This window comes from Nyctibius grandis, chromosome 10, assembly GCF_013368605.1.
Source record: "Nyctibius grandis isolate bNycGra1 chromosome 10, bNycGra1.pri, whole genome shotgun sequence".
NCBI classification, from domain to species: Eukaryota; Metazoa; Chordata; class Aves; order Nyctibiiformes; family Nyctibiidae; genus Nyctibius; species Nyctibius grandis.
The window spans coordinates 8,164,085-8,189,412 of record NC_090667.1 but is presented as its reverse complement, the minus strand read 5'-3'; the positions used below and the strand labels follow the sequence as shown (position 1 = coordinate 8,189,412).

At 41.9% G+C, this 25,328-nt stretch overlaps 1 protein-coding gene across 5 annotated transcripts in view; it reads right to left on the bottom strand.

Moving 5' to 3' along the window:
* Positions 1-1,436: 1,436 nt before the first annotated feature.
* SGCD (sarcoglycan delta) overlaps positions 1,437-25,328 on the bottom strand; it is a 340,677-nt gene continuing 316,785 nt past the window's right edge. For all 5 annotated transcript variants that reach the window (XM_068409440.1, XM_068409437.1, XM_068409441.1 and 2 more), the window contains exons 8-9: positions 11,730-11,853; positions 1,437-10,084 (exon numbers count right to left, since the gene is read on the bottom strand). In XM_068409440.1, the coding sequence (XP_068265541.1) occupies positions 9,911-10,084; positions 11,730-11,853 (298 nt within the window). In that variant the 3' untranslated portion in view covers positions 1,437-9,910. The remainder of the gene's footprint in view (positions 10,085-11,729; positions 11,854-25,328) is intronic.

Here is a 25,328-nt window from a genome sequence, read left to right as displayed (position 1 = left end):
ATTTCTTAAAAAGTGAAAGGCAAGATATGTGGAAAGAAATTACATTTTGGTAATTTTCCCAGGAGTCAATTTTGAAAGACAAATCCTGTTTTTAACTACAGCTTCCCAGGCTTTAAACAATGGTTAACATATTGCTACTACCGAGTACCGCACTTTGCATTTCTAGCATGGGAGCACTGCAAATATGCTGCTGTTAAGCCTGAATTTCATAACTAGTCACTGTTTACATCACAACACATTTCCAGGCAGCTGACAAGGAATTTGCTGGGACTGGGGAAGGATCCGGCACTCCTGTGGGTGCTGTGAAGTTCCTGCTAACATGCTTCTTAATGGGGGTTAATTAATTAATTATTTCATTGTCAGTTTGCTAGAAGTTCCAAATCCAGGCCAAGAACTACAGCTGAAGTTCAGCTGAAAGATGTCTTTTTTTTTTTTTTTAAAAAAAAGTGTAAACAGTCCAAAACCCAGCCAGCGAGAAAAAACACTGTGCGTGCCCACTGACCAGTACTGAGTGAACTTATTTGAAGCCTGGTAAACAGTAGCCCCTACGAACTGGTGAACAAGAATCCCCACAGCCTGGATTTTGGCAGAGTCTCAGCGGGCTTGAATTCTTGCTATTCGTTCAGATAACGAGCCTCAATCAATGCTCTCATTTACTGACAAAATCCAGGGTAGAACAAATTCATATTTAAAACCCAGCTCCTGCAAAATGCCCTCAGAAAGTGTCTGGCTTGTGCGGAGTCACTCACGAGCATCTGATTAGTTAGCCAATTAAAATAAAACTGATGGATCGTTAAAGCAACCAGGGGTTTTCAAGAGGCTTTCTGTGAGTTGGTCCAGGCTGCTGCTTTTTTTTTTTAAAAAAAAATTACTATTTTTTTGCAGGCAGACTTGAGCTCGTGCTCCCCACGCTGTGCACAGGCAGCAGCTGGTTCCTGGACACATGCACCCACCTCTGGTCCCCCCTGGAAAACCTCGAGTTCCTGCTGGTTTGGAGCACAAGCAGCACCAAATCCCCTCTACTGAGAGAGATAGTGATCCTCTCCAAGAGGTTTATGGTGCTTAGGCAGGACCTCAATGCCTGCAACACTTGGCTGTGTGACTCTAAAGCCACGACAAGGGTGAGAAGTTCAACAAACTGTAAGTAAGATGGTAACTCAACTTTCTCCAAAGGGAAGATTTTTTGTTCTGCTGACGACAGGTTTTCTTCTGACAGCCATCCGCAGACATGCTCATTCTGTTCTCTACAGAATTTTTGGCATGAATATATCCAGGGACTCGATGCTCTGAAATAGATCACTGGTGTGATCCAGTTTGGCATATCCTATGGACATACAGATATACAGACATATCCTATCCATACCCTACAGACATATGACAGTGTGAGGTCTAATTCACGTTTGCCATGCTCAAACAAACAAAAAAAACCCTCAACATCTCTTTCCTTCTTAACAATCATTATTTTATTAATATATTTTACAAGATTGCAGTTGAAATCATTTAAATACAAATTTTTTTTTATACAGAAAGTGTAATAAAGTTAAAATAGTTCCTTGTGTAATTCATAGCATTATTGCAATGCTTACAAAATTTTGCATAGAGTGTGCAAGGATTGATGTTATTTGATACAAAAAAGCTTTATATTTTCCCACACAACCACACACATACATAAATACAAAAGAAAAAAGCCAAAGAAATCTGAATTTCTTAATGAGAACTGTGATAAGACTTTAAATTCATTTTGTCCTGTTTACACGATCAAGGTCATTGGTGGTTATCAGAGTAGAGGTCAGACAAGGTATTTTACCATCACAGATGAAAACTGCTGCAGCATATGGGTCATGCCTTTCATGCTACTGCTGTAGATGAACGGGGTTTTGCTTTGACTCGCACTGAATGTTGTTTTGCTGTTGGGTCTACCTACACGGAGCACTTGTGGTGTTAATATCGACAACTCTATTGGCATTTGTGCACAGGGCAACTTTTTCAAATAGGGGGTGGGCAAAAAAAAAACCCCAAACCCAAAGGGATCTGAGTCAGATCCAGCAGGTCAATCCTTTCCCTGCTCCCAAACTACCGCATAGTGTAGATCCAGACTGAGCTCTGGGTCACAGCTCAGGAAAAGCTCAGACCTAGGGAGAAATCCAGGTGTCAGTGCTGTCAACTGAGCCCTTCTTCAATAAACACAGTATGTAATTGCTCAGATCTGCTCTTTATGAGGTTTCTGCCATGCTCGTACTCTGCTGAGCAGGGGTCTGTTCACCTTAACTTCCGTGCTCTCTCTGATAACCCAATAAAGGAAACAGTGGGACCGGCAGACCCCTGTGCCTGCCCAGCGAGACCAGTATACTCCCAGTGCCTGCCCAGCGAGACTAGTGTATTCCCGGTGCCTGCCCAGCGAGACCAGTATACTCCCAGTGCCTGCCCAGCGAGACCTCCTCCTTCACGCATTACCCACCAAACCACCAGCTGAACTCCAGCGTGGTTTGTGGTGGTGACAAGAAGCCAAGCTGGACAAACATGCCTCTGTTTTCATGCAGTGGCTTGAGCCCTTATCTGCACCTACATGATAAGGAAACCCCAGAGGCACGAGGAGCCCCGTGTCCCATGCTGCCCCCAGCAGCACCCAGGCTGTACCAGTAGTGGCTTTAAGAGCTGCTCAGCTGCACCTTCTGGAGTTACTGCTGATGCCTTCAAGATGGTCAAAGGCTTATTTGAACAGCAACCAGCATTATTTATACCACTTAGACTGCAGATACATATAATCTGTAAAATCATTAATACTGCCGAAGTGTTTCATTATCCGCTACATCATTAAAAGCACTAACACTGAGTGCACAAGCCCAGAGGAGGACCCAGATGAAGAGAAAATTATCAGGCTCTGGCTTAGCAAAAGAGCTAGCTCCCTGTCCTACAGGCAGCTACCCTAGAGAAATCTAGCCATAGTGCTGGGGGGTGGTGGTGTTTGCAGCTAAATAAGTGTGGGAGAAACTCTAACAGCAACATTTTTTCATCTAGAATCCAGCCTTCAATAAAAATAGAACTGCCCACAAACAATTATTCTTTTGCTCTCCAGCGTGAGCCTCCCTCAAGATGTTTCAAGGACTCCGTTATTAGGAAATTTTTAAAAGACCAAAGAAACTGCATTGCTTTGGAAAATGATAATGCATTTAGCAGTAGCAGGCTTTGGAAAGCTTTATATCCTATTGGTGGTTAAGCCTTTTGAATGGGGCAAAAATGTGAGAGTACAACACAATTTAAAATCCCTGTTACATGCAAAGATGCACATGACCTATGCTTTGCATTGGGCCTATTCCTATAATGGCAAATATGTTAGAAATGGTGAGACTTTCCATTTGGGTGGGACCTGATGAAAGACTCCAAAAAGTCCTTTTTAATCTTAGAAGACTGTTTAAATAAGGCTGTGTGGTTTTATCTAAAGCATTTGGTAGCAGGGCACAATGTAAATGTAACACTTCTGCAGAAATTCCTCCTTCTGATATTTTCTCTTGCTGGCAGAAAGAATAAACCAACTGAATGTGAGACAAACCTACAATTACATATCACCTCACAGTGGCCATATCCTTCCTATTTTTTAATGCTGGTTAAAAACTAACAAAAACTCATTCCACAGAGATGAGTTGCCTCAATGGACATCTGGCTTCCTCTGAACAGGCAGCCCGTCTGTACTGACTGGTGGCAGAAAATCCCAGACACCACAAGGCTTCGAGATGTAATAAGGTGAGACATTTCCTGGGAGTGGCACCCCGTGCTAACTTTCCCGCAGGAATTACATTTGTAGTAAATTAATTTTTCAGGGACTTGCACCTCTAATTTAAAGTGACTTGGATGGGAAATCTCCGTGGTGCACTACGATTATATTGTCTTCTTTGCTTCGGATAAAAATCCTGCAGCTTTAAATATCCGTCTTTTCCTGTGTGCCGCTTTTCACAAGGGCACAATACAATTCAAATGGCAGGACAAGAGAGTCTGAAATGATAAAGCCTCAGGGCTGTATGTGCATAACCATGGGCTTCTCAACCACAGCAGACTTAAAAGCTTTCTAAATACAAGCTATTCACTGTAATTTCCATCCAAGCCCCAAGCCACTATGGTTATTGTGGACGGAAACAACACCCTAGCAATCTTGAACAGCCCAAGCTGTAAGTGGTTTCAGTGACAGTAATTCCACTGTGCACCATGAAAGATCGAGCATAATTGCTAGCATATTTAGTAAAATGGATGTTATTAATCTAAAGTATAATAGTGTAAACAGACAGAGAAGTTTGCTGCATTACTGTGATTAGGGTGATGTCTCTCGCCTTTTCTTCCCCCTCCCTCCTACTTGCCTTGTTTAATTCACTCCACTCTTGCTTGAATAATCAGCACCATGTCAGTGTTTAACTCTGCTCCACTCACAGCCGTAAACTCAAATTGCTGTGAAAACACAGCAATTGCAGCGCAGAATTTACCTAAAAGTCCCCAATTCCACCTTAGTGCCACTGCTACACACAGGGTTTAGTTTTTGGGGGCATGTGAGACCGAGAAGCAATGTGATGGGGGTTTGGGGGCTGCTGGCCACCTGCACACAGCCCCACGTGTAGCAGCACTCTGGCTACCCAAACATTACACAGCAATTTCAGAACAGAGGAAAAAGGTTAAAATGGGGAAACTGGAAATGTTGCCAGGCTCGCGTTCCTCGACAGCAGCGGCAATAAAAAGGCTGGTATTTTCACATTCGAAAAGCACCAATCCAGTGCTTGGCAAGGCTTTGCAGGAAGGCGCCCTGCGCTTGCTGGGGTGAATTCTGGGTGATGGCATTTCAGAATTTAAAATGTCAGCCATAAAAAAAAAAAAAAGAAAAAAGAGCACAGCCTCTAGCTTTTTTTGTTTTTACTGTATGCACTTTAAAATGAAATCATTACGGCACAGTTACTCTTCTTCATCGAGCAGCTGCTGGAGTTCCTGATCTGCTAATGGTCGAGTGCAGGTAAGTGAACAGCCAGTAGCATTTACTCAGTTCATTTAAACTTTCAGCCCAGGATGATGTCTTTTAGCATTCTGGGTTAGTTCTTCAAATTTCAAATTTCAGGTAACCTTGCCCTCTGCACACATTTAAAGATTTTTCACATTACTTCCTTTTCTCCCCATTAATGAAGTTAGAGTTTTCCTGACACTTTAGTCTCTCAAATGCAGCTTGGTGATAAACCTGTATTTTTCCTGCCCAGGTCAAAAAAGCACCATTAAAGTTAATACATTGAGGGCAACCAGAGAAGGGATGAATTTCTGTAAGTCTTTGGTCTTTGTCTCACTCTTTTGCAATGTGAAACTTAAAGCCATAACAACAAATATAAAGAAAATGGGCTTTTGTTGTAAACAAGTGTATGTGAGAGTGTGTGTGTGTGTATATATATTACACATATATATATATATGTGTGTGTGCGCATCTTATGACAACAAAAGCTAATTTCCCTTAAGAACATCTATATTTGCAGCCTAGGTATGGTGTGAACTAACCTGACGTCTTCACAAGTTCCACAGGAATCTCTCTTAAGCTTGGAAAAATTTCTAGGGGGAGATTCTTTTTTGTTTAGACATAATTTTGCTATACTGTATATTGCAGATGAAAACCCTCTCAAAATACAGCTGTTTGACAGCACATGACTGAGAGCAGCAAATATAAACCATTCTCACGCATGCTTGTTTTTAAAAAAATGTATACCTAGGAGAGGCCTTATGCATACTGTAGTAGTTACTGTCTTCCCCTTTGGATGACTTCCTTTAGTGTTAACATTTCTTTGTACTCTTAAGCTACCCATTTCACTGACAACTGGGTAATATACTTCAAAAAGCTAAAAAAAAACCAAACCAAAAAAAACCACAAAGAAACTTGGAGAATGGATACAGTTGTATAATCAGTATGAGGATCTCTGCTTTTGCTAATGGCAAAGCCTTTTTGCTTTAGAAAAACCACCCTAACTCACCTGTGACAGCAGAAGGGCCATACACTACATATGGACAAGGAACAGGTGAGCACTGACAGTTGCCTTCCTGACTGCTTACTAAAGTGTCACATTTAAAGCAAATTTAACAAGGTCCCGAAGCCCTATAAAGCTAAGAGTTACAATACAGAAACGCATTTATCTTTAACTGCAGTATTCATGGTTGCCTAAGGTATATTGGCATTGGTATCACAGTCCCTTGATTAGCATTTCAATGGGGTTTTAATGCTCACAGCTGCAATGAAGACTTGCACACAGTGACGAGTCAGGGTTCGGTCCTGCAGCCACCCCAAGGGCTGGCAGTGTTTCCACTGCCTTCAGTGCCCTGAATTTTCACCTATCCCGATCCTGTCTCAGCTCAGGCCGTGAAGTCATCAGCATTTCTTCCATCAAGCTCGGTAGAAACAATTTCACCATCCACCCCAGCCTTGCCTTAGCGCTGGGAGATGAAACTGAACTCCAGTTTGAGATAAACACCATCTCCCCAAATAGCAAATGCTCAACTGAACTAAACTGCAGAACTGAGTTATAAAGAAATACACAAACCCGGGTTCGTTTTTGGCATTTTATCGCTGGCAGGTAGAGCATACGGATGAAATTCCAGCGAAGGAGGCTCTAGTTTAAATGGACTGGGGGAAAACCAACCCATACAGGTACAGCAACTGTGAGGGATTTCTGGGGAAGGCAGAAGGAAAAGGGACTCTCATGCATTTGCCTTGTCCAACAGGTGAGTCAGTCACTCCACAACAGCCCCCAACAACAAACTGTGAAGCGTAAGATAGCTGGATGTGTTTGCATGCTGCTTTTTAAACAAAATGCCTGTTTTTTCCCCCGGGATCTTGAACATGCAGTGCTGTCTGCTCTGGTTTGCCACTCACTGAATAGCAGGGGACTCATTGTGTGGCCAACACAAGTGCAGGCTGCATCGTCTAAACCGCTGTCTTAAAACTCAAGTGGGCTCAAATTATTTACAAGTCTCTATACGGGTTCAAGCTCTCTAGCAACAATTCCTCATCTTTCAACACAGCATACCATTTTATGCTTTTTAAGATGGAAACATGATTGTAAAATACATTGAAGTAACTACTAGAATTCCTTTACGTAGACTTAATCAAGGTACCCTTTGTTCACCTCAGAGAAGCATCTGCAGTGATGGCACAGATGTGTAAGGCTGTTCTCTAACAGCTTCCCCATAGAAATTCATACCATAATAAATGGCTGAATGTCCTTAAGCAGTTTCATGGCCTTTGTGATACAACAAGGTGACAACCTCATCCAAGAGCCCAGCTGAGAAGACCAGCCACTCAAAATTAAATTGTTAGGATGAAAATCCTCAGGAGAGCTGCACAGGGATGAGGACTGAGCCTCCGGCCTCTCGGGAGCGGAGCATGGGCATCAGGACCCAGCATCCCTGCTAGGTCAGTCCCTGCGTCCAGCCCTGCCCTTCTCACCAGCATTAATACTCTCAGGGATGGGGACGTTAATGTGACTCGGTTTCTGTACAGGGTACTCTTCCTGTAGCACATCTTCACAGCTGCTCACACGGGATTTGTTTATGAATCGGGCCGTGCTTGCTATAAGGTTTGTGATCAGTATTAAATGAAACAGGGGAAACAAAAATCTACAGTAAATGTAGGACTATGAATGGGACTTCAGTTGTGGTCCCAGAGGTAACGTACACAGTATTTTGCTATATTTAACATGGTAAAAAAAAAGTCTGTATCGCCCTAGGTGCCCCTACGGTCTTAATGCATTTCATTAATATCTGTTTTAAGTTGCACAACCAGTTCCCAAGATGCCCTCCTGTCCCTCCCCCCAAATAAACTAGTTTTAATAACAAGATAAATATGATGTGCTTCTCCTTGCTGAGTGCATTGACTTAAGGCATAGGCACAATTCCCCTCTTTGAACAGAGATGGTATAGTCCTGTGTCCCAATACAATTGTTATCCTGGGTGACCCTTTGCATTCAAAGGTTGACTCAAGACATAATTACAGGAATCATTCATTAACAAATAGTTTGAATTCATTAATTAATCAGAAAACATTACGGAAGTAGATAATTCAATCCTCTTTCAGGAATAAATTTTAAGGGAGTGTTACTTTGTTAGGCAGCAACACATCTAATCTAAACTTCATAGAAATCTTTCCTTTGAGTCCAGATTTGGATTAAGCCAGAATTGTTCATTTAAAAAAAAAAACTAAATCAAACCCTGGTACTCTCCAGACCACAATAAAATAGGTGTAGATCTGTAAAAAAGGAATGGGCTAAATTATTTCTAAATATTTCTGTCAGCTACATTTTTTCTTGCAGACTGCTTGAAGAATACCAGCTTTGCTCAGATACCACTAGGGATGGGCACAGATCTGTCATATTTGCACATGAGGCAATATTTTCAAAAGCATCTCAGTGGCTTACAAACCTTGCTGTCCTCATGAGATTTACTGCGACTTGGACACTTTTGCAGTAATTACTACATTTGTTTTTCAAGGATTTTTACATGCATGTGGATGCAATTATGGGTTAGAATTCAACAATCTGGGCTCTTCCCATTATTTTTCAAAACTTGAATTATGGAAGTGATGTTACCAGATCAGATTTCATGTTTTATCCTGCCCGTGACTCCTGGACTTAAATAAAGAAAAATGCACCCATGAAGAGATTCAACCACAGAGTTTTGGGGGCTCTAATTCTAGAGGAACCAGCACCCCAAACCCTTGCTTTCCAATAATCTGGCTTTGTCACAATCTTTATAAATCCTTTTAAAAAGTCTGTTTCATTGTCAGCATCTCTGATATTTGCAGTCTCCACCAAATCTAAGTGACCTTGGACTGTATATCCTGAAAAGAAAGATGACAAAAATTCTGGCATAGCATTGACAATACACATATAATTTGTATGAATTTCTCTGTATCTATGGGTAGAATAGGTAATTTTCTCCATTTCTATAGGTATTGATAGGTAATGTCCAAATCTTAAATCTTCACGTGGTGTCTTAAATCTTTTCAAAATTAAAGGTGTTAATGGAGACTGTGTAGGGTGATCTAGGATACCTGTTAACTAAGGAGGTTCAGGATTTTTCTATTTAATCCAACTTTCACAATTTTTTTTTTGCCTTCCGAGAACTAAACTCAATGCCAGTGTTGTTAGCACAGAGACGACATTAGGTTAGGGTTAGAGCTGATGCATCACATCTGAATAGCACAAGGCATCCTTGGCCATGCACAGGCAAGTCTCAAACCCCTTCAGAAAAATACGTGATTATTCCTGCAAGATCTGGACTTTTCTACCGGCCAAGTGCAATCCGTCTCTCCCAACAGGGAGCCATGCTTCAGGTGAAAATTAAAGATGTAATTTAACCTCAGGTATCTTGGTTCACTCTAGGTGATCAGTACAGCACATCTGGCTATTTTGTTGTGGTTTTTTTTTTTTTCATGCCACTGATTTAATAGTGCAAAAATAATCAGAGATGCTTCTCTTCCTTTTTTTGTTGGTGGGTCTACATTGGTTCCAGGGTCTTGTCCAGCCACCAATCCCATTGCTCTGAGAACATGATCAAAAACGAGGGGTGATCATTAGACTATATTAATACAGAAGGGTCCAGGGGAGCATCAAATCCAATTCAGCAGATTGAATCAGTAAATTTTGGTGTGGGAAAGAGAAATGCTACACAAATGTAACAGGGTCACCCTGGGATTCCTTGTACTGAAACATCATTTTACACAGAGGATATATATATATATTTTATATATATATTTTTATATATATATTCACACACACGCGCGCGCACACACAAAAAAAGTCTTTGATAGGCTTTCTGTGTTCTAGTAAAAATAGTTGGCAGCTGCAATCTGTGAGACCAGAACTGGCTTTTGTGCTGCCTGCGATGCCCCACTGCAAATTGTCTCTCAAAGGCAGACGCTTGTATTTATCTGGCAGGTCGAGCTAGCGCCTGCCTGCGACAGAAATAACCTCCCATTGGGACACACACAGAGCTCGTAGATTTTTTGCCTGGACCCTGCAGAAGAGGAAGATCCTTGAGGCAAGTTAGGTAGTTTGATTTTTGCAGAATTCAACGTTATCTGAAGTCGGAGCGGGGGAGAGAGAAAAAGAGAGAGAGAGAATTAGTGGAGAGCTGTTATTTTTGAGCTTGTGTTTAAAGATGCTTCCTTCAGTCAACTCAGCTGCTACAAAAACTGGGTAGGCAAGTGTATTAAGATGGGAAAGTCTGATACAAATCTGGGTGAGCGTATGAGCTGCCTTTATCATGAACCACCTAAGACCTTCAGTTTGTTTCTGCTAATCTACCCACCGTGTTTTCTTCGCTTGTAGCTTCCTGGGGCACCTCCGTGTTTGGGTTAACCCAACCAGAGGGACCCCACTGCTTGGTGGGGAGCGTGTATGGGTCGTGCCCATGCAATGACTCTGCTCCTCCATCAGGACTTCTGGCACTGTGATCCCATTGCCAGTTACACATCCATACTGACTTTTATGTGTATTTTATGTATACATGTAACACTTTTATGTATATTAAAAATAACTTAAATGCCGTTAACAGACCTGAATTTCTCCTTATAAAACAGAACATAAAAGCGAACATGTGGCAGCTCTAACCTCACCGAGAGGAGCACAGTAAGGTAACCTGCACACCAGAATATTACAGGGCGACTGACAGTATTTGCTCTTATCTTGCAATTACAGTAAGTCTCCACTTCAGTTTTAGTATCCAACCATCTAATCCCCTGAAAGAGATAGGTCAATATATGCATTTTAAAAGCAAATTAGTGTTTAAAACATTAAGGCAACTGCTTGCAGTAGTGAAATGCCTTGGATTTCAATTGTAGTGTATTAGGTAGGGGTTTTTTTTTGTATTTTGGGGTTTTTTTTGTTAACACCCCTGGTCTACCTTTGGAATGTCTTAAAATGCAAATGTTTAGAAATAACAGGAATTGTAATAAAAAATCCCATTCTATTTATTACACCTGACACTAAGATAGGAAAATATTAGCTTATGTTGGAGCCCTGTTGCTGGGAGGTTTGTGTTCAACGGGAAGCTCCTCCTGCTGAGGCTTTCGGTGGATTTCCCAGCCGGAGCTCCTCAGCCACATCCTTCGGTGTTTTTCCATCGTTGTGGCAAGAGGAGGGGATGAGAACCACATGCCCATGTATTTTTGAGACACCAGAAGACGCTTAACTCAACACCTATTTTACTTTTGTTCTGTGTTACCAGTTTTAGTTATTCTCTCTTCCCCTTGGGAAGTTTCCCCAGTGCAACAATCTGTGTTTCCTAATGTTCCCTTTCTTTCCAAAATGAAAACATCAGCTACTAAAGCTTTTCAGATCAATACCGGTGAATTAAGCTCTTCTTATAGAAAAATGTATGATAAAAGATTTAATTATGTTGGTCAAGTAAATCTTATTTTAAAGTGACAAGGAAACAAAGAATTTAGGAGCACTATGTATTTTACAGCCGCATAAATCTGCTTGAACAGATGCTGTTATCCAAGCACTTTAAAAATAATGAACCAGCCTTTGCCACAGAGTGAGTTTCGTTTGCATGTATGTTCAATCACTGCTAGCAGAAACTAAGCTAGGAAGGCCTCCTGCACCAGTGCTTTCACACCAGTGTTTCAAATGCAGCGGCTCAGTGACTCAGAAGGCTGCAAAGCTGCAGGAGATCTGTGGCTTGGTTTGTTTTTGCTGCAGGGCTTGACGTCCTTTGCTTACCTCTCCATCTTTGGATTCCAGCCTGAGCTCTGTCCTGCACGTGGCTTTCAAGCTGCCAGCCTCGGCGTTGATCTCGATGCCTTTTGGAGCCTCCATCACCAGCGCACGCGTAGGCGACTCCAGCCTGTAACAGACAGGGGAGTTACAGAGCCCGGTGGGTTGAATATTCATGCTCAATCTCAGGCTGTCATCTTGCACAGCCTGACTGCCCATTGCATGACACCTTAGGACCTACTGATGTTCACATCCACGCCTGGTTTAGTCAGTGGAAAGAATTCATGCACAACGTGGTAAAACGCATCACAAATCCATTCTGCTAACATTTCATATCAGCTTTGCTATGCTGGGTCAAGATGCAATAACATTTCCCCCATGATCAGCTTGCTCATACACAAGTTCAGATTTCTAACTAATCAGTGCTAACGGGGGATATTAACAAAGCAGTGTACCTACACAGAGAGTGCAAGCACTTTTCTTCCTCAAACCACTGTTCAAGCAGGAATAAATCAATTCTCCTGACTCCCTGTAATGTGAGGTTTGGAAGGGTTTAAGGACATAAGGAAATCAAAGAAAACAACCAGGCTGAAGACCCCAAAATTCCTGGTCTCCAGACCTACACTCACATCACACTGCTCACAGCCATGCCCCAGCTCTGCTTTGACCCCTCCTAGCCGTGGATACACCACACAGGTATGTGACAACCCTGTTATAGCACTAACATAGCCAGACCTTTTAGTTCAGGCAATTGGGGTTAATGCTGTAAGATGTAAAAGCACAAGGTTCAGTCTGCCTTGTTGATTATCCATTCATAGGTCTTGTATTACACTTGCCTCTTCTCTTCTTTATAATACAGTCTCTTATTACTTTCTGTATTGAATATGATAATAAAAAACAATTTTCCCTCTTTGGGAATATCTTCTTAGTTGATTTTATCAACAGTTATTTACTGTACCATCACAAAATCTAGACTACTATCTCCCCAGGTGAAGCAGGCAGGCGGACTGCTTCCTGCAGAGAAGCTTCGGCTCCTCTGCTTCAACTGCTTTGGGCAGGCAGCACTGACAGAACCGAAGCGCAGGGCAGCACACGACCACTGAGCTTTACCTGGGCAGCTTTTAGGACTTGCTTGCATTACTGCAGTGGCACTTCAGCTGTTTCTCTGCTCTTCATACATATAATCATTTGTGCAAGTAAGTGTATTCTTAAACGGACTCCTGCTGGTACTGAGACAACGTTACTGGAGACTGAGGGAATTCAGCTGTATTTATTGCAGCCAACAGTTCAATAAAGCAAAGGCACAGTTCCCTCTGTGTGGCACTTTTCAAGTTATGACTTTCCCTCTTGTTGGTGTCTTCATATTGCTGCTTTTTGAACACCTTTCCCTCAAGACCCCAAACTCATCCATAATTTCCTGGCTGACTCAACTAAATCTACATTTCAGGGAAGAACTGAGGCGTACACAGTCCAAGCAATGAGCATGGTCTCATGGTTAGCAGCCTCTGCACAGTCTTTCTGAGCTGCTTTTTGTTTGCTCTCTGCAGGGAAGCTACCTCTTACATAAACCTTCTTCTGATCCCTCCATTGGTATCACAGGCTGGTTCCTGTACGAGGAACCTAAGGTTAAGACTGCTGCTACTCACTTCTTTTTTTCCTGATTGAATTGCAGATTGCATGGAGGAGAAAAAGCTTGCGAAGAATGACTGGCATTAAATAGTGCTACCTGGGATACGATTCCCTCTGACCTTCCAATTGCAATAACTGCCTTTCCAATATCTGTTAGAATTTCTTTATGGTAAAAATAGCCACAGCACACAGCCTCAGGGCTCTGGCACATGCACTCTGGTGGCTTTCATTATGGTGGCTTAACACGCCCTCTGCTCCACATTTTCCCTGGAGATTTCTGCCTAGGGACACAGTACACTCATTCTTGGTGGTGCAGCTCATAAACTGGTGCCTACCCTGAAAAATAAAGGACGCTCTGCCTGCAATAAGCCCCCAGGATCTGAGCTGCAGTGGCTGGGATGCAGGCACATACACCCTCCTTGCTGCCCCTGCTCCAGAGGCAGGATCCTGCAGAGGAGAAGCAGACAGCTGAGACCAGTAACATCTTAAGTCACTGTAGCTAAACTCGCCAGAGGATGTGTCCAAACCCCAAGACAGCTGAGCTAATCTGAGGATAAAATAATTCCTAAGAACTACGGCCAGGTGACTCTTCAGCTCTCCGACATCTTAGTGACTTCAATTTCTTTGATGTCTTGGCTGTCTCAATATATTTGTTCATCTGTTAATCTTGCAGCTCTTCTGCCCACTGAGAAATAAATCTTGTAAGTGCAAAACTCTGTTCAGACACCACAGTGCAAATGCACACATTTGCAGCAGCAGCTCTCAATTCCTGCTCTGTACAGCAGCAGCCTCCCAGTCCCACACCAGTGCTTTACTGGAGAGCGCGGACGGCTGGAAAATCGGTGAATGTCCCCATGGTGGCGGGGGGGAATCGAGAGAACCTTCTTGCACATCTTCCCCTGTGCACACAGGTCCCCATAACATCAAACAGAGTTAAATTCATGCTTTGAACAAGCTACCAGGTACCTGGGAGTCTATTAGATAACACTGTCCCAAAGTTTTATTCTCTTTTCTTATCTAACGAAGAGACTTGAGTTGTTCTCCCTCCTCCACCCAATGAAAACCTACAGGCAGGATAACAGCATCTCACAAACACTGATGAAAACCCATGCCATTTTAGACACATCCTAATCCCTTCAGAGCTTCTTGCTTCATGAAGGCACAAATGACCCTCTCGATAGTCCATGGTGTAATGTGGGACAAGCACACAACGCGGGGGCTTTGCTGCTGCTTCGTAACCCACCCCGCTCCCTGCAGCACCACGTGGGTTTTTTAAAGTTATCTGAGCTGACCCCCACTCTGTCATCCCAAATCACTAGCTCAGACAGCTGCAATCTTGCTGACATGCTGAATAACCCAAACCCATCCCTTTAATGTTAAAGATATAATTTTGATGCCCAAGGGTTTGTTTTTTTTTTAGAACCTTAAAATTATGGAAACGAGTGCAAGTACTATAATGGCAAAGTGCAGCTCTTCCAACGATGAGAAATTTGGGCTTGCAGCCCACACGGTTTTGTGCTTGTGCTGTGGGTTTGGAGTCTGACTCTTCTCTCTCTTACGTGTTTGATATTGGTGTAACTTCATCTGTTTGCATGGGACTTTTGTCCCAGTTTATGCTACTATAAACGAGGACAGAAAGGTCTTAATAAATTTTTCCTTGGCATTTGAGGAGCATATAATTGTAAGGGATTTAATTTGATTACTTTCTGATATCCTGAATGAATCCCTGAGACACCTGTCTTTAAGCCAGGAGCTGAAAAATCTATGCAAAGCCAGAGAAAGCAGTTGAGGAGTTTATGCTCTAGGGGGTTTGAGTAATGTTTACTGAATGCTTTCATTTGAAGCAAGAGTTTAAGAGACATTCTGATTTTAAACCTAATTCTGTCTTCCAGAGCAGAACCAATCTGGAGACTAATAATGAAAAAAAAATGATTTAGTGATGATAATTTGTTCAAAATCAACATTTGTTTTCCAGCGTGATACTCTGGAGCTTTCAGTAGGATTCACATCTGGTTACGTGTAAGCCCGTGCTTACAGCAGTAGGCTGGAAAGCTGGCTGCAAGAATATAGATCATTTCATTATTTGCTCTTGCACTTGAATTTTCCATCCTAGCAATTGGCACATAAGCCCTTTTTATTGACCACGGGTGCTGCTTATTTTTGCTCCAATTTTTCCAGGACTGGATTCTGACCTTTCTCACAGAGCTGTGCAAGGAGGGCAAATTCACAGCTATCCAGAGTTACAGCAAGCTCAGTTCAAGGACCGAGATAAGCTACCTCCTCCCACTGCCATAAAACTGCTCCTGTCCCACCTACAGTCTCCTAGTAGGTGGATGAAGAGACAGTCTCCTGACTGGGTGACTACCCACAACACGGGAACCTCTCCTACGGATCCCAGGGTGTCATGTAAACCCAAAATTTTAAAAGACAAGACACAAGTAACAGGATTTTCAGAATTATCAAAGTACCCAGATTCCACTTATTACAATGGGTGTTAGGTACTTCTGAAAATCCCATTGAGCACCTAAATGCCGTAACAAATCTGACCCTTAATCTCAGTTCTTAGTTCTGCAACAGAGGTAATGGCACTTCCCAACTCCACAGGGAGGATGAAAAGATAAATATATTAGTGGTTGTGAAGCGGTTACATCCTGTAATAAGTAAGACCAGCTAAGTACCATAGCCAAAGATAGATGGCTGGCAGATGGATAACTGATCTTTCCAAAGCTGCGATATTAGCCTCTTACCTTCATCAAAAATACTGTTAGTCTTGTTCCTCCCACTGAGCACACTTGGCCTGCATATCAATGTGTGAGATGATGTATGCAGGGGAAGCCTTTCCCCAGCTCACCATGCTTAACAGACAGTGCTAAATGTGCCCCTCAAGCCCTTTTATTCAAACCTACCACCGAGGCATCTCACGTTTTAAAGGGAGGTGACGGCATGTGTGCATCTCCCAGTGAACTCCTCTCCTGCTGTCGCTGGAAATTCTGAGCTCCTGGGAACCAACAAGGGAGCAAAATTTTCAGTGCCATCCCTGCTTTGCTTTGAAAACTTCAGCAATAACTTAAGTGAGGTCAGCATATGAGTTTGTATTGCGGTTCCAGTGAAAGTCTTTCTCTTGGAAAGATCATTACTTACCTAGATTTCTAGTTTTCATTTCATTCACCATAAACAGTCACATTAATCACTCCAGCAGCATGGATTGTATTTCCTTCTTGTCCCTCTCCTCTCCTCACCCTCTCCAGGATAATGCATTGTTTTCCTTACTATTATGAACAGCCTTTTGAGTTTGGGGAGAAGAGAGAATATTACAGACATGAAGGCGGAATCACCAGCAGCTAGGGGCTTCTGGCGTGCTTCCAATAAAATGGACATAATTTCCTTTAAAAAAAAAAAAAGTTTAATGCAAATAGTTTAGGAGGAAAAATATTCGCTCAGGTCCAGCATTGATGCAAACAGGACTTGCAATTCATGGCTGGTACCAATGGCTACAGCACAGTAGAGGGATGATCCTCAACATGTGAAAGGAGTTAACGTGAGCTGGGGACCTATTGCTGTCACTTTTTGATTTATAATTTTTTTATTTTTTTTTTTTTACAAGGAATGGCCCCAGGCTTCAGAATTTCTTGTCCCCAACAGGGGATTTTTCTGCATGGGGCACAAACTTTGTTTGCAGTATGGAAATAGAAAGAGAAGTTTACTCTCAGGAGGTGAGGAGCATATGATGCAGCAGTGTGGTAACATGAGCTAATTTAATTTTGCTTAGAAACCTCTGGACTGAGAATAGAACATGTATTACTGCAGCTGTAGCCCATTATTTCTAATGACTCTAATTATTTCTTATGGTATCCATCTGACCAGCTGTAAGATTTCACATTGAGCATAAAATTAGCCAATGTTACCACTGTGCCTGCTTACATCTCACACAATTGGTAAATTATGCTAGCAAGTAAATGTAGAGCTCCATCAATTTGCTGGTAATGAACCAGTATCTCAGGTTGAAATTTGTTTTCACTTTTAACTCCCTTGTTTCAATGAAATCAATGGGATCACCCATTCACAGTGACTTATACTTCTGACTCCATTATTTGTGTGTTATCTTATATATATCTATTCATAGAATACTTTTCTCCTTATTAACTGGAAGTTAATTAGCTTTTACTGAATTGCAAAGAAAGCATACTTAGTTTCTATTTCTAGAATTATTTTAAACTTTTTTTTTTAATTGCCTTACCTTTGCTTGTAGTGGAACAGAAAAAGTTTGGGAGGAGGAAGAAGGGGTTGGGTTTGGACTCACCTGGTGAAAACCTCAACTGATCGTAAGTTCAAGCAAAGTCTTGTAACCTCCCAAAGAGCAAAAGGCTCTGCCCTGAGCTCTACCCTTCATCGCTAGATTTCCTTCCTACTGGAAGGCATTGCCATTTCATGAGAACAAAATAGGCTAAAAATATGGCAACAACAGCGAGTCTAATATAAAACAGGAAAGAGAAAAAAAGGGAGCTGGCCTTGGTACATCAGAGTGAGAAGTTAAAATCAAAAGGGGAAAATGCACAATGACTTCTTCCAAGATACCATGATTTTGACAAAATACCACATATGTGGCACAGTACAAAAGCAGCAAGTTCTCTGACAGCTTACAGAAGAGATTATCAGTAATAAGAAAATATGTATCCCTGCTATTTATTGCCTAGCATTGACATAAATCTTGTTTTCAATTACATTTTAATGAAGCACACCAATTACTGTTTGAATGGGGACATCTGATTACAGTCTCAATCAACGGAAATAAATCTTGCTTATGGAAGGTTTCCAGGGTATTTTATTTAGGAGCATTAATTACAGAAATAAACAAGGATATATTATTATCATGTCATCCAATTGTAAATCCTGCCTATCGCTGTAAATACCGTTTAGTTTGAGAGCATGTATCACCGTACAGTTTCCAGTGCAAATCTAGTAAGTGACAATTCCAGTGCAGCCGTACTCTGAAACAGATTTTTATGTCTGGTGGTCCAAAGCCTCATGTAATTCCTAATACGATCTAGTGGACAATGAATGAAAATTCTTTCAGCTATCATCCACAAACCATGGTTAATTCCTAAGGAAAATCCAGTTAAATCTGTCAGAGACCTGACAGGAGCAGAGGTCTAATGATGCTTTATTGGAAATTACAGTTTTCTAATTGAGCCAGAGATAAGTCTGGTTCAAATGGCAAGGCGTGCAACAACTTTGCTTCTCTGTATTTGGGCAACACAGATACTAAGGAGATCTTGTACAAAGCTAAGTCGAGAGAAAAAGGAACTGAGAAAATAATATGAATTACCCTTGTGCTTAACATTGTTCATAAGCTTTAATATTTCCTTGGATAGGGAACCTAGTGAACATGCTGCATGAACAGTCCTGCTTGGACTCTGCAAGTGCTGCAGAGACTACAGCTCCGGGAGGAGGGAGTAACGGGAGCGGTTTGCGACCAGTATGAAGCAGGTCAAAGCCAGCATTAGGAAGATGCTCAGCTAATATTCAAAGAAGATTTGAGTGGGTCTAGACAAATGAGGAACACAGAAGTTTGCAGATACTGGCTTGCAGCACTATGCAGGTGAGAACCAGCTTCCATTTTCCTCTGAAAAAAATGGCAGTCCTCAGCAAGAGGAGAAGTCTGAGCACGTAGTTCTTCCCACCACAATGCAAATCCCCTGTTGTAGCCTTCCAGTGCACTCTGCACTAGCTGAGGCTTATTCAGCACACTAAAAAGCAGTAAAATTAGAAAAACATGGATGAATCAAAATACAATTGTAAATTCTTTGTGACTGCCTACCATGCTGCAGCATGGGAATTGCTGAAGGAGATGTAATTACGCAAAGTTGTCCTAAATGTTTTAGGGTTGGTTTTTTTTTTTTGACTTTTAAAGTAATTTCTAGAATGGTTTACAAGAAGCCAAATATAGTATTTAGAAGACAAAAAGAGATCAAACAGAAGATATCAAATTAATCTAGGGAGAAAAATGTACTGTGTAATACTATTGAGATCTAGTTTCATTATGAACTGGAGAAGTGGTGAAGGGTAGAGATTGTCAAAGAAAAAAGTATGAGATTAATGTTTAACGAAGTGGAGGTATGGCTGAGAAAATTAAAATCATCTGTATAATTAAAAAATTCTGTTGCTTATAAATCAAGGAAGGAAATTATCATAGAAATTGGGAGATAGTTGAAAATGATGTGTGGTAAATACAGATGTGGTTTAAGGAGATGATATGTTTAAGTGGCCAGGGAAGGGATTCAGGGACGCAAAATGAATTATTCCTATTCTAAGTGTAGAGATGACTGCAACTTCACTCTCCTCCCCCGGTGTGGGTTGTGAGCAGATTGCTCTTGCTCCGAATCCCTCCTGTGCCTGACAGACCTGAGCGGAGAGCTGTCTGCAGGATTACCTCCATCCTGCCATGCTCAATCTTTCAGCCTTAATTGATAAGCTGGAGAACCAGAGTCATTAGTGTGCCACGTGGTGGGAAACCTCCATGTAACAGGCCTTGGCTGCGGCCAGAAGACGACACTGCGTGGCTGGGGGCCACATCCTGAGCAGGCACAGTGCCACTGTGCACTGCTTGGCAGAGGTGTTATCAGCTGAGAGCATGGGAGTGATTAATCAAACCATAGCAATTGTAGGTGGGAATGAGAAGGTTCAGCCCATAGAGTATAGCCCTGTATGTTACCATAACCTCTGCCAGGAACCAGCCATAAGAGGCACTATGAAACACAGGAGCAGAGAGTCAGCTCTGGCTGGAGGAAAATCAAAGGACAGATGTCCCCTGTCCTGGCACGATCAGAAGGAGACAGTAAATGATATTATCACAGAGCTCTAACTAAGCCACAGCACTGCTACTGATGCCACTAGCTGGAACTTAAGAGCCTGTAATTATTTTTATTACAAAAAACTCACTACCAAATGTCTCTCGTCACAAGTTACGTAGTCTGGGTCAAAACTGGTCAAGTAATGGTCTGGAAATTTCTTCATGGCTGTGTGTGCTAACCAGAGGGCTTGGAGCCACACCATGACCATGCCTCTGCTCCCGCTGACCGCAGCTTCTCTGCACTCCCAGCGTGGCACAGTAACAGACTCAGTAGTTAGATATACCCCATCTGCTATGTAAACCACCTTTTTTTCTATAGTTGTCTAATATACCTTGTTATGAACTTATTGCAGTAAAATAAAACAAATTGAAACAAAATAAAATCCTCCGCCTGTTGGGTGCATTAATGAGCACACTCATTTCACACATGGAGAAAAATAATTACTTTTTATGTTACCATAATTGCCTAAACCACAAATGCATTTTTCAGAAACAACGGTTGGGCTGGTGTAAGTTTCTAATTACAGGTTGAAAGCTTCTAATTAAAAGGCATAAATTGGAAGAAACCCTTTCAACCAGAATTACAGAAGAGGCAGCAAAGATTGGGTATTATCTTGGTGTACTGTCACGAAGCAGGGAGGAGAAAAAGAAATAGAAACAAAGCGTTGCAGCTCTTCATCGGGACCACTTGCTACCTAATGTCTAACAAAGTGCTGCCATCAGGAACACAGAGGAGATGAATACATCACAAAGTAGGTCTGTGGGGCCACTGAATTTCATAGCAACCCTGAGACACAGGAGCAGGGAGAGGGACAGCTATATTGCAGTCTGGGGGTAACAGCTGAGGCTTAAATGGGCTTTTTCCTGAAGCTTATACTGGCTTCTGGATGGTGGTAGGAGGACAGAAGCCACCTGAGTTGGCCTAAAATTATAAAACCCGATGGGAAGATGGTACCTGAGTCAGCTAAAACTTACTAGATTAATCCATAAAATATCTGTTAACATAGACACTATACAGTGCTATACTTTGGGGTGACTTCTATGTGCAGCCAGTGGTTGACCACTAGTCAATTTGGGCCAACTCTCCACTACTTTCATGGTTTGTTCTTCTGCTCTGCTTTGGAAGAAGGCAGCACGATGCAATATTTTAATCTTATTCTTCTGTTTTTCAGGGTGTTAAAAAATCCTGCTGAGCAGACCAGCATGTCATCATTGACAGAGAAATCTCTTTCTTGTGATAACCCAATGTACTCAAATGAGAGGATTACTGGCAGGGGTGCAGTGCTATGCAAATATTGCGGTCATTACCATCAGTACTTTGCATGCAGTCTTCTACATCAGAACTGCTTTACGAAGAGAAGAAATGTTGATCTAGATTTCCATTTCAAAATTCTTTTTGAAGTCTATCTGTCATGGGATTTTTACCTGCCGTTTGGCCAGACATAAAGGAATAGGGTCAGGTAGATTAAAATCTCACGTGGATAGCACACAGGTTCAGCCTACAGCGCTTTCTGCAGTGATGATTTACTTTTTCTCTTCTCTCATGATTTATTCTATTCCTTCTAAAAAGATTGGACTTAATAGTAAATCACTTACAATGAGAAATATAGAGATAACAAAACTCAAAACTCAAAAGGATTTGAAATGGTAGAATAAAAAACCTGCTGGAAAAAAAAGCTGTGTCTGTATGCATCATATACTTGGTGGTGATATCCTTTGGAAACATGTACACACTTGCCTAAGTGGATTTGAAGAGCTTATTTAGCATGACAAATTGGCTACAACCTGATGGCTATTTCTGGAAACCCATTTATAGACCTTCAGACACTCATACTCCTGTGGCATATCCATTCATTGTACAGCCAATTTATAATGATTCCACCAAATTAAATCTTTATTAACAAACTTATTGACTCTGGCTTTGACTTTTTGTCCCCCCTTTTAATTAACTGCAGTAATGAGACAAGCAACATCCAATATAACAACTGACCAAACATTTTGTTTAAAACCTGCAGTTTATTTCAAGCAGCTTCACAAAAAATGAAGGCTGAATTGCTATTTGCTAAATGTCAATTTTCACACTCTGTTGAACCTTTTCTGAAGCTTGTCAACTACAAATCTGTAGTCATTTCTCCCCCTCTGATCAGACCTATATAGAGCATATAACAGGTTTTCAGTTATTTTTCATTTTTATGCAGAAGATGTACCGTTTGCTGTCCCCAGTACACTTCACAAAATGGTAAATATGCATAAATTGTAAAGCTAAAGGGATGCATATGCCAAAGTTGTGGCCTCTTTCACAGTCACAATTTACACCAGCAATACAGTTGTACGTCTGCATGCATAAGGCCACAGAAATGATCCAAACTCCTCAAATCCAGCCCATTATTATGCAACAATACTGCACCATCCTCTTTTCAAATGTGCTGAGCCCCTGCTCAGACTTAGGGAAGTGTTTCACCCTCCAGACCACTTGTTCACAGCCCCGCTCCCTTGCACAATTCCTATTTCCAGCTGCAATTCCCTGCCCTGCTGCCTGGCAGACACACAGCAGCCTCAATCACAAGCACGCACACATTTCCTTGTACAAGCAACTATGACCATGCACAGAGACATAGGACTTTGCTCCAGTGAGAAGAAATACCTTTTACAGGGTCAAAACCACTGTCAATCACTAAATTTGACCTAACTTTTCCCACATTTATTACTACTTGCTAAAGGTGGGATAGCAAAGAGGGATGACAGAGGATGCGGTCTAGGTGAGGATACTACCACTGAATAGGACGATAACCAGTGTCTAGTCTGATTTCTGGTGTAAATCAGCCTGGAAGTCAGGTGCTCATTCCTGTACCAAACCCAGCTGAACTGAAACCTGCCTTTTAGCAAGACGGCCAATATTAATAAGTATCCACTGATGTAAGATTCCTCTACCTACCTCCTTTATAGCACTGCTTCTTTGATAGCCTAGAACTGAAAATCTTAAAGCTATTTCAGATTTCCAACTAATTTCTTGCTTTCAAATATGCAAAGGAAAATAGGTTGGGAAATGGTTCAGAGAAGAAAATAAAGGGATTGTGTGGGTGGGTGGAGGGAGGAATGGAGCAGAGAGAGAAAGCGATTGGGAAACAAAAAAAACACCCAACTTGCTGAAAAAGATTTAATTCTGGGAATAGGATGTTTTGCAAATTCTTAGCATCAATTTATCTTCAACTAAAAATGAAACTGTTTTCTGTTTATCTTTTGCATATAATCACTCCTGAGTAAAACATACATTTTAAGGTAACATTTGGCAATCTTTCAAGAGAGGTATGCTGGATGATATTTTTCTTAACTAAAAGAGAGACTAAGCCTGCTGGTGGCAGTTCACCGTGTGCTGGGAGATGACCATATTGGCATGAAACTCTGTGAAGGGCAGCAACATCCTTTCCTGCTCCACCTGGAACTGGTGGGAACTGGGAGCTCTGAAGCAGTGCTGCTCACAGCTGCTTGTCTCAAGAAACTGTGATCCCTTCTCTTGTCTCTGCTTATGCTATTTGATATGTGCAACTGTGCTATGGCTGGCATCCATGCTGTAGGTTGTTGACCTTTTTTGTTTTAAGGTATAGAAATCTGTTCCCCAGCTCCTTGGGTCAACCGCAGCAAAATGAGAAAAAGTTCAGCATTTCTTGACTTCCATGAGGTTCCTTCCATCTTCCCTTGGGCAAGTCTGTGTTTTGACTGTAATAACCTCCCTTATATGACTTTTTAGCAGATAACAAAGAGACAATTACAGCTGCCAATGGAAGAGGTCAAATGGAGGTGAAAAGAAATGGATTAAAAAAAATGAACTGAAAAGCCTCTGTACTGCTCAGTGGCATAACCACTTCCTAGAACAGGTTTTTAGCTGGGAATTCATTTTACTCTATTTTATTTTGATTTTAAAAGGAGAGGTAGGCAGGTAGAAGGACTGGCTTTGTGGTTGAAGCACTGGAATTCAATTTCCAGCCCTGTGATGAACTGCCTTTGTGACCATGTGCGAGCACATTCAGTGCTCCCTAGGTTTACTGCAGCAGAGCAGCAGTGGGGATAGCTCAGCACAGCCCAGGAGGAGTAATTCTCCCTAACACAGAAAAGTGATACAGGCAACTCTTTGCCACCGATTCCTCCTAGCACCCAAGCCAACTCATCTGAGAACTTTCTCACAGCAGACCGCCACCTCCGCTGCAGGGCCTGGCCCTGAGCCATTACCTCCACAAGGAACTTCACCAGATGGTCTCGCGTGGTGGGAATGCCCCCAGGTACACAGAGGTAACCCTACTGACTTCCCAAGTACTGCCTTTAAAAAAAGTCGATAGAGTTACCTTGGAAGCATAACATGGGAAAGGAAATTGGGCCTTAAAATCAACCTTAATTCTTCCTTTGCCTGGCCAAACAAAATAATAATAATGAAGAAACATTGCAATAGAAAAAATTGTGGTTATTTTACTGCCTTCGAATCAAACAACAATCAAAGCTGTAGGGTGTAATTTTTTTTCCTGGAATTCCTTGTTTTTTCTGAATTGCCTGCACCCTCATGGTATCTCTCAGCAGTCATATTAACACTATATATTGATTGTCTGCTTGGTAGGCAGCAGGAGGAAAAATAAAACACACAAGAACTTAAACTCTGTTTGGGTTCCTCCAGTGCACATGAAATATGGATAATTTTCTGTGGGTGACCACCACTGCTAAAACCTTCCCAGGGAAAATTACTAACATGGTCTTCATCTGTGTCAGTAACCAAAGCCACCACCAAGCAGAAGTTCGGTTATGTTTTTTCCCTTCTCTTTAAGATGCTGGTGTCTTTCTGTTCTTTCAAGCAAAAGGTACGTGAGATGTCTTGATTTCTACCATTCGAAGCTGCCACTCTGCCAGGTTTCCAAATGTCACCTGCTCCCTATAGACAGAGAAGTGCTATGTGCGAAGGTTGGCTTGTCACACCCCTAGCATGGGGAACACTGAAATTCAGCATTCCTTGTAACACCCCGATGTCCCAGCAGCCAGGAGTGGGTAATTCCTGCTCCAGAATAGCAAATCCAGTCCTCACTTTGTGACCCCAAGGAAATGAGGGCATTTGTCACATCCACGCACCATGCTGAGGAGCCATG